This window comes from Salmo trutta, chromosome 12 (genome assembly GCF_901001165.1).
Source record: "Salmo trutta chromosome 12, fSalTru1.1, whole genome shotgun sequence".
NCBI lineage: Eukaryota > Metazoa > Chordata > Actinopteri > Salmoniformes > Salmonidae > Salmo > Salmo trutta.
The window spans coordinates 5,519,076-5,532,981 of NC_042968.1; the positions used below are offsets into that span (position 1 = coordinate 5,519,076).

At 44.5% G+C, this 13,906-nt stretch overlaps 1 protein-coding gene across 1 annotated transcript in view; it reads left to right on the plus strand.

Moving 5' to 3' along the window:
* The window catches only part of LOC115204088 (protein kinase C-binding protein NELL1), a 448,552-nt gene that overhangs the window by 400,507 nt on the left and 34,139 nt on the right, over window positions 1-13,906 (plus strand). Inside the window, exon 16 of the mRNA XM_029769393.1 lies at window positions 4,463-4,603. Within this exon, the coding sequence (XP_029625253.1) occupies window positions 4,463-4,603 (141 nt within the window). The remainder of the gene's footprint in view (window positions 1-4,462; window positions 4,604-13,906) is intronic.

A 13,906-nucleotide genomic window follows, 5' to 3' on the forward strand; every position in this document is an offset into this window, starting at 1 on the left:
GAAAGCATTAGACTTTTACAGTAAATGCATATAAAACCTATTGTAACGTTCTGTTGAAAAAATAAAAATGGACACATTCATTACAAGTGTAACAATATTGTATATTTTGAATCCCAGATACTCATAGTTGCCCTTTGACAACTGCTTTAAAATCATGAAATATGATATCCTTTCTGTTCTAATAACTTGTTCTGTCTTGCAATAGCCTTTGCGACCATAACATTTAAATAATCATGCCCAGTGTTGTACGGCTACATCTACCTCCTGTTTGATTTGTTTATATTCAGTCAAAGTTTGGATCAGAATCAATCAAAGCTGTGTAGCAAAGTGATTTCCCTATGCGTACTCCTATGTACACACACCCGGCACACATATTGTACCATGACGGTGCTGTCTGTATAGTATGTAGTATTTTTTTTCTCATAACACTCATCATAACACGGTAATGTAGAGATTATTTTTCCCTGTGAGGCTATTAAAATGGAGAGAGAGAGATTGTGTGATAAAGTGCCAACGTGTATGTTTCCGGTCTATTCATACCCTTAATGAAGCTCTTGAGATGACATGATCGTAGTGTTGTGGAAAGAATTGTCTTCCACAAATGATCCACTGCCCACCTTTGGGCAAATTAGTTACAACTTTTCAAATGTATGTTGCCTGGATTAATGAAAAAGAAAATATTTAATGACTAGCTCCATATTATTGTTCACAGTTTGGTGGGGGACAAAATGTATAATTTGCGGAACATGTAATGGGCCGAGCTTATAGGTTCTTATGGGAAACTTGTTGCTCATGAGGTAGCCTCTGTTCCGGTTTTCAGGGGAAATGGAAAGAGAGCCTGTGATGTGACTTCTGCTTTTGGATGTTAACAAGGCGACACTCCATCTTAACTCCTCCTCCACATTTACTGGATTGGTTAAACAGTGCATATGAGAACCTCCCCTGACAGTTATTTTTCTTCTCATCAAGACCAGCATGTAGGGGAGCATCTAGTTTCAGGTTTCTTTTACACCTGCTACATTAGATTACACGTGAAGAGATGCATATATATACAAAATGTCATGACTGTAGCTCAAATGGGACAGGAGATATGCTTGTTGCCAGCCAGTCATTCTCAGCCCCGTACACACTCACAGCAGAGATGGGTCTAGCTAGCATAAGCACTGTGTGGTTCCTACAAAAGCCCCATACACCCTCACAGCAGAGCTGGGTGTAGCTAGCATAAACACTGTGTAGTTCCTACAGAAACTTTTTCAGATTATTTTTAAAATGCTATTTTTTATTTTAGAGAATTATTTGGTGATAACATTCCTATACAGACATTGACAATCCAGTAGTACACATCTATTGTAACCAATCGTGATTTTAGAATGTAAATCTTAGTGGGGGAAAAAAATAATATATATCCATGCCAGCAAAGCCACTACACAACAAGTCCTACATAAAGCTGTCCCAAAAGCAGAGCTTTCTTTTCAGCATCATGGAGTGAATCCTTACCACCGCTACACCTGGCTATCAGTGGAGCCTTGTCTGCCAGAGAAACAGTTCATTCAACCTTATTTACTGCCTTTTTAAAAAACATACAGTACCAGTCAAAAGTTTGGACACCTACTCATTCAAGAGTTTCTTTATTTTTACAATTTTCTATGATGAGGGCTGGGTCCAGGATATTCCTGGCGGGGACCCAACACCTCTCCTCTAGTCAGCGAGGTACTGGAATCCCCTGACTTGAGGTTGAACACACAGGAGGCACCTCACTGTGTACGCAAATGGCCGTCGATGAGACGGGAGAGAGGGATGGGCCTGGAAACAGGAGAAAAAGGGCTGTGAGACAGGAGTTTAATTCTAGATACATGGAAAGTGGGATGTACGTATACGGAGGATGCAGGGCAACAGAAGGCGAACAGCAAAGGGGCTAAGGACCTTAGAGATGGGGAAAGGGCTGATTAAATGGGGGGAAAGTTTGCAGGACTCCACCTGGAGGGGCAGATCCTGAGTGGAAAGCCATACCCTCTGCCCAAGACGGTAGTGGGAAAAAAGGGTCCGGTGGCGGTCCGCCTGTCGTTGATACCTAGAGGTGGTCTTGAGAAAAGCGGCCCGGGCTCTCTTCCAGGTATGGCGACAGTGACGGACGAACATCTGGGCAGAAGGAACGCTGACCTCTTGCTCCGGGAAGAGTGGGGTCTGATATCGCAGGGAACACTCAAAAGGCGAGAGACCAGTAGCAGAACAGGGAAGGGTGTTGTGGGCATATTCCACCCACACAAGTTGCAGGATCCAGGTGGTAGGATTGGTGGAGACGAGGCAACGTAGAGTCGTCTCCAGGTCCTGATTTGCTCGCTCCGACTGGTCGTTAGACTGGGGTTGAAAACCAGAGGACAGGCTAGCCGACAACCCAGTGAGGATGCAGAACGCCTTCCAAAACCGGGATGAGAACTGAGGCCATGATCGGAGACCATGTTGACCGGAAGTCCATGGATCCGGAAGACATGCTGCACCATAAGTTGGGCCGTCTTCTTAGCTGAGGGCAACTTAGGAAGGGGGATAAAATGGACAGCTTTGGAAAACCTATCCACCACCTTAAGGATGGTGGTGTTGCCATCTGACAGGGCCCATCTCGCCTGCCTGGAGTTGAGGCGCTTGGGTTTCCTATGGTCCGTCCACACCAAGAATGGATGTTCCCCCCCTTCTAACCAGTGCCTCCAATCCTCCAGCTCCATCTTAACTGCGAGTAATTCTCGATTTCCCACGTAATAGTTTCTCTCAGCAGGGATGCAGCTTTTGGTCCTGGGCAGGACGCTGGGACAGGACAGCCCCCACTCCAACGTCCAAGGCGTCGACCTCCACCACAAACTGACGGGACAGGTATGGATGGATTAAGTTGGGAGCTGTAGTGAATCGCTGCTTGAGTTCTGAGAACACCCGAACAGCTGCTGGAGACCATATGAACGGAACCTTTGGAGAGGTGAGTGCAGAAAGGGGGGAGGAAAGGGTGCTGTAACCCCGGACGAAACGACGGTAGAAGTTAGCAAACCCCAAGAAAACCCCAACTGCACTCTGGATGTGGGTTGAGGCCAATCCACCACCTCTCTCACCTTGTCAGGATCCATCTGAATATTCCCTGCAGCGATGACGTATGCTAGGAAGGAGATCATGACATCAGTGATCTTCAGGTCAGAGCACTAGAAAGAGGACTGAATTCCTGACTTGGAATTCCGAGTTAGATGACCGTTCCACACGTATTTTCCCAGTCAGAGCTCATTTTTTTCCAAAGTCTGAGATTTCTCAGTTTACAGTTGTTTTGAAGTCATGCTGGATTGACCGCATGCCCAATGTATTCCACCTTTTCTGGCCCATGGTGTTGCATGTGAATGTTTATTATTTTAAGCTTGGAAAAGAGACCGTTAAACACAGACTTGGACCAAACTCCCACTCCACTGAATAGCAGGCTAATGATTGCTTTGCAATGCTTGCAGTTAGCTACTGATTCCTTCCAAACCACTCATTGTTGAATTTGAGATTACCAACTTGTTTTGTAATGTTTAAGTCCAATGACCGAGCAGCATCAATACGTTTTATCTATCATTTCTCTTGATATGACAAGGATTGAAAAGGATTTGCCAGTAGATTGTCGACTTGATTCATGATGATAACTGTTTGTCTTGCTTGCTAGCTAAGATTTTGAAAGTATGATGTTGACAGTCCAATCAAAGCTATGGTAGATCAAAGCTACGGTAGATATAACATGATTTAACATCATTTTATCTTTGGCCAATGACCTTGAGCCTTCTTGGATGGGCATTTCTAATGTAAATCCATGGCAGCGCCCAAGGGGCTTGAATTTTCAAACTCTCCCTGTAGATATTACCTCAATTGTTATTTACTGCTGCTCTTTAATTATTTGTTATTCTTATCTCTTGCTTTTTTTAGGCCTTTTCTTAACTGCATTGTTGGTTTAAGGCTTGTAAGTAAGCATGTCAGTGTAAGGTTGTAAGGTTCACCTGTTGTATTCAGCGCATGTGACAAATAAAATTTGATTTGATTATGCGGTGATGTAGTGTCCCCGCGAGTGACAGAACACTGAGCCAATCACGGCGTAACTAGAGAACATTACCAACCTCAACGCTCCATATTTTCCACTGGCTGCCCCACCACCACAGAAAGCACTGAGCTAGAATGAAATACCTGCATTTTGGAGCTGCCTTACTCAAGAAATACATTTTATTTATTTTTTTACATGGTTTGCGAAACTGATATTTTTTGTAGCTAAAAAGGTGGGGCTCAAAACAGGCTCTGCCCCACCTGCCCTGAATGACGGGTCAACACTGATTGTAACAATCAGGAGACAGTTAGGATTGCCTTGAGTGAACATGTTATAGAATTGCATATAGATTAAGGAATTCATAGGCTCTTTGTGAAAAATAATGTTGATGGCATCAGATATACTGTGTGTTTCCCCCAGACATTGACGAATGTGCGGAGGGCCTGATCCAGTGCCACAATCACTCCCGCTGTGTCAACCTGCCGGGCTGGTACCACTGTGAGTGCAGGAACGGTTTCCATGACAATGGCTCCTACCTGATTCACGGGAGCTCCTGCATCGGTTAGTGTGCAGTCATTATATTCCACTTCTGTTGATCGTCTCCATCGCTACTGCTCCTGTCCATCTTGGTCTTCTGTAGCTCAGTTGGTAAAGCTGTAAGTCGCTTTGGATAAAAGCTAATTGTCACATATTACAGGGGAGGGGTCTGATAACATGGCTATGCAGCATTTTTTCTGCTGCATGTTGCAGCCTTTTGAAGTGTAGTCTGAAATAATTAGTGAACAAATGGAAATTGATTTGCACATCATGAGCACAGCAGTCATAAACAAATAGTAGACACAGAGTAACAATCAATGACAGTACAACATACTGTACAATATTCATGTCTATAGAAATTAATGTAAAATACTGTTTAGTGCATAACAGCAGCTGACATAGTGAATCACAATCTCTGTTACAATGAGAAGAGCATGATTTCTCCCTATACCTCTCCCTATACAATGGTCAGGAATACACAGGAGAACATCACTATCTCTAAAATGTACTATGGAATGCTGTTAATTAGTGCAGAATATCTCTTTAGTTGATATTAGAATAACTTTATTTTTCCTGAGAGGGTAACTTTGTTTCTTATTGTTTGAGATGTAGTAGGGAGTAGGGTATACTCTATGATAGGCAGAGGAAATATCCCAATGTCCATTCTCTATTTCTGAAATAAATAGCAGAGGACAGTGACTGTTGAGTCATATTATACTCTCTGAGAATGTACTGTACCCATTGCCCATGTGGAGGTAGCATGCTCAAACATGAAAAAAAAGATATATAAACATGTTTCCTGATCAAAATCAAATCGCTAAATGATCCTTGGTATGACCTTAGAACAATTCCACTCGATAGTCTAAGCCTGTGGGGGGGGCTTAGACTATCTAGTGCCAAAAATAAGGGGTTAAATACATAATATAACATGTTAACTGATCTTTCTTGAATCTCTCAGATATATTTTTGGGGACTATCTGTTGTTCCATGAAGTGAATCTGTTATTCAGTGTGTTTGTATGAGCTAATAGCAGTAAGGCCCCCCCAAGAAATTCTGCAAATACATTTTTTATATATTTTTTGGATACTTCAACGAGTCTTCAAATTCTAATTCAAATAGCAAAATTATCCTTGGTATGACCTTTTTAAAACAATTGTAACAATGTACGCTGAGAGTCGGGAAGCAAGTTCAGGGAGTGAATACATTTAATTAATAAATGAATCAAACACGTAACACAAACAGCACACCAACATGGAACATGAACAGAAACATTAATGAATGGGGAAGAAACCATAGGGAGTGTCATATATAGGGCAGGTAATCAAGGAGGTGATGGAGTCCAGGTGAATGTCATTATGCACCTAACGCTGGTGACAGGTGTGCACCCTAACGAGCAGCCTGTTGACCTAGACGCCAGAGAGGGAGCATACGTGACAGTACCCCCTCCCCGACGCGTGGCTCCAGCCGCAGGACGCCGACCAAGATGACGATCCCGGGGATCAGGAGCGGACCGGTCACCTCTGCTAAGGCGCGGAGACCTGTTGATCCGGCTTAGGTGCGAGTGCATGACGACTTAGAGCACCAGAGAGAGAGAATACGTGACTGTACCCCCTCCCCAACGCGTTCGGCTCCAGACGCAGGACACCAAATACAGGGATGATCACGGGGATCGGGAGTGGACTGGTCGCCTCCGCTGAGGCGCAGAAACCTGACGAACCAGCTGAGGCCTCCCAGGTAGCTCCGGCTCCAACACCCGGACCCGACATCACCCCCAACACAAAAACGAACAATAAAAACACTCCCTGGTGCTTCCCTTTAGTGAGTCGTCATTCTGTATCAATGTACGCTGAGAGTCGGGAAGCAAGTTCAGGAAGTGAATACATTTAATAAATAAATGAAACAAACACGTAACACAAACAGCACACCGACATGGAACATGAACAGAAACAATGATGACTGGGGAAGAAACCAAAGGGAGTGACATATATAGGGCAGGTTATCAAGGAGGTGATGGAGTCCAGGTGAATGGGCGGCAGGTGAAAGGTTGCAAGATCGAATCCCCGAGCTGACAATGTAGAAATCTGTCATTCTGCCCCTGAACAAGGCAGTAACCCACTGTTCCTAGGCCATCATTGAAAATAAGAATTTGTTCTTAACTGACTTGCCTAGTTAAATAAAGGTAAAACATTTTTTTTAAATGTCATTATGTGCCTGACACTGGTGACAGGTGTGTGCCCTAACGAGCAGCCTGGTGGCCTAGAGGCAGGAGAGGGAGCACACGTGACAACTATAGCTTATTAGAACTCCCCCACCCTCGGCTTAGACAGGGTTTACACTCTGATGGGTTAAATCCTGTAATATTCATGTGTATGCATACGATACAGTTATGTATATCATTGCACCGACTGTTGATCAAGCTATGATAGAACTGCAATCTGATTTTGTTACATTACAAAAAAAAACTTGTTGATTTAAAACTTGTACATAATGCTGGTAAAACTAAAAACGAGATGTTCTTTAATTCATAGAAAAATGTCTGATGGGCTACATATTCACTCAATGGATGGTTCTCTCATTGAGCAGGTTCAAGCTGATAATATCTGGGCGTTCAAATTGATAAAGATCTAACATATAAAAAACATACTGATGAGCTACTTAAAAGCTAAGATTTAAAGTGGGTTTATTTTTTAGAAATAGATCTTGCCTCTCCATGAACAGCAGGATGCAGATTGTATAGTCAACTTTCCTGCCAGTTCTTGACTAAGGTGACGCCATTTACCAGAATGCATCAGCCTCTACTCTTTAACCTTTGGATGTCGTCTACCATAGTGTCTTCACTTTATTACAGGTGCCAGTTTTAGTACTCATCACTGCATCCTGTATCGGAAGGTCGGCTGGACCTCGCTAAAGTCCCGTAGATCACTTCATTACTCCCTTCTTGTTTACAAAGCTCTGCTCCACAAGCTTCCAACATACCTCACTTCCCTGTTGAAATATCAAAATATGAGATACCAAACCCGTTCGCAGGGTTGGTTAACTCTTGAGGCCTGCTTGTCTCCACAAAGTTTGGTAAATCCCCTTTGGTTTTAATGCACCACAGTTATGGAATACCTTACAAAACAAATTACATCTGGGTTCCCACGTACCGATAGGGCAGTTTACAACTCTGTTGTTAAATGAGTTTTTTGATTATTATAACTTGTTGTAATGTATTTAGAACTGTCTTGTAGTTTTTGTTTACCTTTTTGTTGTTGCTGTATTGATTAAATTTTTTGTCCTCAGGGCACCATTGTAAATGAGACACTGGTCTCAATTTGGTTTCCCTGAATAATTAAAAGTTCAAACAAATTTAAGTGAATAAATAAATCATGTTATATGCCTTTTATCCAATGTGACTTACAGTGTGTGCATATATAGGTGGCACCCACAACGGGACTTGAACTTACAATCCTGATGTTGCAAGTGCCATGCTCTACCAGCTAAACCACAACATACCACATAATAAAGTACTCATGTGGGTCTGCCAAATTCTGTATGTATGGATCTGCTCACTGTACACCACTTCTCTTATCACCTCTCTTCTCCCAGAGTGAGTGTATAACATTTCCTCCTAGGTCAGGTTGCGTCCTAAATGGCACTCTATTCTCAAAAGTAGTGTATTATATGGGGAATAGGGTGCTATTTAGGACGCAGACCTACAGTGCATTTGTATGTGGGCATGCGTGTGGTTTAATTATACACTGGGAGCCTGGCTAAGCTGGATCTGAATAGACATTTACTAACCATATGCTTCAGGGAGGGGTGGTTTTAATAAACAGATTGTGCATGAAGAATATGATAATACGGAGAAAATTCTCTCCACTGTGTATGTGAGTGTGTGTATGCGTGTCTGTGTGTCTCTTCTTCTCTCTCTCTCTCCTCCCCCTTCTTTCTCTATTCGCTCTCTCTATCTATTGCACTGACGTCCATGACCTTTCTGTATGGACTACACAAATGAAGTACAGTTGAAATTGACCAATAAACAAATGCAGTACTGGCTGATGCCCCCTAATTATGAACAATATTGTCTTATGTGTGTATGTGTCGGTTAGGCTACAGTATTTTTCCCTGAGGTACAAAAAGATCAAATACACAATCACCCATCACTTTAAGGGTTGATCAGAGTGTTCTGTACTAACAACAGCAATCAAGCACCCAAGCTAACTTGCTAGCTACTTCTAGACATCTAAGTGAGAGAGTACAGCTCACTGAACATTACTCGCCCTAGCAGAGCAGGTTAGGCTGTTAAGTTATCCAGTGTTGGTGACTGTAACTGCGCTGTCAGATTGTAAGTTGTAAATTCAGAGCGTTTCGCATTCAGAGCGCACACCGCATTCAGAGTGCACATTGTAAATTCGCTCTGGCCGATGAGTAGGGTTGATTCAAACGTTTTGACCTCACAACGGAGTCAAGCACCCAAGCTAACATTGGCTAGCTTGCTAGCTACGTCCAGACACATAATGAGAGAACACCCATGTTTTCATGTTATCTAGAGCATTGGTGACTGTAACTGTGTTGCTGGCAACAATTTAATTATGCTTTTTTGCCGACAATGGCCATATTCAACGGGTGTTGAGCATTCGTAAAGCTAATTTATGAACGCACCCGAAATGGTTACTTGCAAAGTGGAGTATTTTATTAAGACATGTAGCTAGCTAGCTAGCTAGCTAGGTAAACAATGATCCATAATCCCAACTCATGACGTTACTACCCTGCATGAATCTGCAGGGAGCTAACCAACCAGGTTCAATGTTAGCTAGCTAACATTAGTCTATAGCTAGCCAAGTAAATGGCTCTGAGATACGAATAATAAGATCATATACGTAACTTTAGCTAGCAAGCCAAACAATGAACCATAATCCCAACTCATCAACCTCTCACTGTCCCCAGCTACTCATAAGGCAGGCAATACGCTTGACCTCATCTTCACTAGATGATGTTCTTCTACTAATCTCACTGCAACTCCCATCCAAGTCTCCGATCACTACCTTGTATCCTTTTCCCTCTTGCTCTCCTCCAACATTACTCACTCTGCCCCTACTCAGATGGTATTGCGCCGTCGCAACCTTCGCTCTCTCTCTCCTGCTACTCTCTCCTCTTCCATCCTATCATCTCTTCCCTCTGCTCAATCCTTCTCCAACCAATCTCCTGATTCTGCCTCCTCAACCCTCCTCTCCTCCCTTTCTGCATCCTTTGACTCTATATGTCCCCTATCCTCCCGGACGGCTCGGTCCTCCCCTCCTGCTCTGTGGCTTTACGACTCATTGCGAGCTCACAGAACAGGGCTCCGGGCAGCCGAGCGGAAATGGAGGAAAACTAGCCTCCCTGCGGACCTGGCATCTTTTCACTCCCTCCTCTCTACATTTTCCTCCTCTGTTTCTGCTGCTAAAGCCACTTTCTACCACTCTAACTTCCAAGCATCTGCCTCTAACCCTAGGAAGCTCTTTGCCACCTTCTCCTCCCTCCTGAATCCTCCTCCCCCCCCCCCCCTCCTCCCTCTCTGCGGATGACTTCGTCAACCATTTTGAAAAGAAGGTCGACGACATCCGATCCTCGTTTGTTAAGTCAAACTACACCGCTGGTCCTGCTCACATTGCCCTACCCTATGCTTTGACCTCTTTCTCCCCTCTCTCTCCAGATGAAATCTTGCGTCTTGTGACGGCCGGCCGCCAACAACCTGCCCGCTTGACCCTATCCCCTCCTCTCTTCTCCAGACCATTTCCGGAGACCTTCTCCCTTACCTCACCTCGCTCATCAACTCATCCTTGACCGCTGGCTATGTCCCTTCCGTCTTCAAAAGAGCGAGAGTTGCACCCCTTCTCAAAAAACCTACACTCGATCCCTCCGATGTCAACAACTACAGACCAGTATCCCTTCATTCTTTTCTCTCCAAAACTCTTGAACATGCCGTCCTTGGCCATCTCTCCTGCTATCTCTCTCAGAATGACCTTCTTGACCCAAATCAGTCAGGTTTCATTGCTGGTCATTCAACTGAGACTGCTCTTCTCTGTGTCACGGAGGCTCTCCGCACTGGTAAAGCTAACTCTCTCTCCTCTGCTCTCATCCTTCTAGACCTATCTGCTGCCTTTGATGCTGTGAACCATCAGATCCTCCTCTCCACCCTCTCTGAGTTGTGTATCTTCGGCGCGGCTCACTCTTGGATTGCGTCCTACCTGACAGGTCGCTCCTACCAGGTGGCGTGGCGAGAATCCGTCTCCGCACCACGTGCTCTCACCACTGGTGTCCCCCAGGACTCAGTTCTAGGCCCTCTCCTATTCTCGCTATACACCAAGTCACTTGGCTCTGTCATATCCTCACATGGTCTCTCCTATCATTGCTACGCAGACGACACACAATTCATCTTCTCCTTTCCCCCTTCTGATAACCAGGTGGCGAATCGCATCTCTACATGTCTGGCAGACATATCAGTGTGGATGACGGATCACCACCTCAAGTTGAACCTCGGCAAGACGGAGCTGCTCTTCCTCCCGGGGAAGCACTGCGCTTTCCATGATCTCGCCATCACGGTGGACAACTCCATTGTGTCCTCCTCCCAGAGTGCTAAGAGCCTCGGCGTGACCCTGGACAACACCCTGTCATTCTCCGCTAACATCAAGGCGGTGACCCGATCCTGTAGGTTCATGCTATACAACATTCGCAGAGTACGACCCTGACTTACACAGGAAGCGGTGCAGGTCCTAATCCAGGCACTTGTCATCTCCCATCTGGATTACTGCAACTCCCTGTTGGCGGGGCTCCCTGCCTGTGCCATTAAACCCCTACAACTCATCCAGAACGCCGCAGCCCGTCTGGTGTTCAACCTTCCCAAGTTCTCTCACGTCACCCCGCTCCTCCGCACACTCCACTGGCTTCCAGTTGAAGCTCGCATCTGCTACAAGACCATGGTGCTTGCCTACGGAGCTGTGAGGCGAACGGCACCTCCGTACCTTCAGGCTCTGATCAGGCCCTACACCCAAACAAGGGCACTGCGTTCATCCACCTCTGGCCTGCTGGCCCCCCTACCTCTGCGGAAGCACAGTTCCCGCTCAGCCCAGTCAAAACTGTTCGCTGCTCTGGCAACCCAATGGTGGAATAAGCTCCCTCACGACGCCAGGACAGCGGAGTCAATCACCACCTTCCATAGACACCTGAAACCCCACCTCTTAAAGGAATACCTGGGATAGGATAAAGTAATCCTTCTAACCCCCCCCCCCCAAAAAAGATATAGATGTACTATTGTAAAGTGGTTGTTCCACTGGATATCATAAGGTGAATGCATCAATTTGTAAGTCGCTCTTTATAAGAGCATCTGCTAAATGACGTAAATGTGAAAAAAATGTAATGACGTTACTACCCTGCATGAATCTGCAGGTAGCTAACCGACCAGGTTCAAAGTTAGCTAGCTAACATTAGGCTATAGCTAGCCAAGCAAATGGCTCTGAGATACGAATAATAAGATCATACACACAACGTTAGGTAGCCAGCTGATGTTAGCTAGCTAGCTAATGGTACACTTTAACTTGAAATGTAACCCCTTTCTGTCAAAATTAGAAACATGAAATATCTGAAAATGTACCTAGCTAGACTTTCTTACCCATATACGTCATTCATGGATGGACGTGTCTCCTGTCAGATGCCATGGTTGCCCTTAGTTTGAAGATGCAATCCGGAAACAGGTGTTTTCTCCATCCCCTTAGCTATCAAACTCGAATTCCACTGATTTCAGAACTCGGTCCTCCAGAAAGTGGAGAGAAACACTTATGTAGTTTTTCTACAAGATTCTTTAAAAAAGCTGCGTTAGACAGGATTACCTAGACATACTGACCAGCTCAAATAGACAGAAGCAAGCTATATGGCAGACCAATCAAAACTCATCTCTCGGCATGTCCAGCCCACTCATTATCTCAGCCAATCATGGCTAGCAGGAAGGTTGCTTACTTTTTCTGTGGCTAAACCAACTAGGCTTGTAATTTAACAATTGTATTCATATTTATAGATAGCATACAAGTTTGTTATTAAGGCATATGAAAGTTCACATGTTTGAGAAGGCATTTCTGCCCAAAAAACGCATTTTGATAAAAAAAAAAGTTTACGTTCAAACGGCTCTCCTGTGAAGTAGTGACCCGCGACATCAATCAAATGTTTTTATAAAGCACGGAGCTAGGAAAAACTCCCTAGAAAGTCTGAAACCTAGGAAGAAACCTAGAGAGGAACCAGGCTCTGAGGGCTGGCCAGTCCTCTTCTGGCTGTGCCGGGTGGAGATTATAACAGTACATGGCCAAAATGTTCATAAGTTCATAGATGACCAGCAGGGTCAAATAATAATAATCACAGTGGTTGTAGAGGGTGCAACATGTCAGCACCTCAGGAATACGTCAGTTGGTTTTTCAAAGCCGAGCATTCAGAGTTAGAGACAGCAGGTGCGGTACAGATAGTTGAAAAACAGAAGGTTCGAGACAAGGTAGCGTCAGGGTTCCATAGCCACAGGAAAAACAGTTGAAACTGGAGCAGCAGCACAACCAGGTGGACTGGGGACAGCAAGGAGTCATCAGGCCAGATAGTCCCTCATTTATGCACATCAACAACAAGATCAACAACTAATGCTAGCCAGAGCAAGATGTACTCAAATCAAATGATAGAACATTAGATAAAAATGTTCAGCTAGTTGGCCATCAAAATTGCACTGATAAAGGATGCCTCCCAATGCATGCTTTTCCCAACCCACATTTTCACAACTGAATGGGAAGTTGCCTGCCCATTTGCTCAATGCCAAATACATTTGATTGAGAAATAGCTAAGGGTGCGTTCATAAATTGCCTCCAAGTGCTCTGGGTCGTTCGTAAATTCAGAGCGTTGTCAGATTGTCTGTTCATAAATTCAAAGCGTTTCGCGCTCCGAGCATTCAGAGCACGCGCTGCACGATTGACACTGGATGCTCAGGTCGAGGAGTAGGTAGGGTTGATCCGAGTGTTCCTCAAACCAGCAGTCAAGCACCCAAGCTAACTGGCTAAAATTGGCTAGCTTGCTAGCTACTTCCAGACACAAATGAGAGAACACCTCACTGACCATTTTACTCACCCTAGCCAAGCTGGTTAGGCTGTTTTCATGTTATCTAGAATGTTTGTGTCTGCTCCTTTTTTTTGCCTACACCGGTCATATTCAGTGGGTGTTGAGTGTTCGTAAATTCATCTGTTATTCTGCGCTCAATCACACTCAGACGAGAGTGCGCTGAAATTGGAGTACATAGCCACAGTAAATTTACGAACACGAGATATACTAACTGGATAA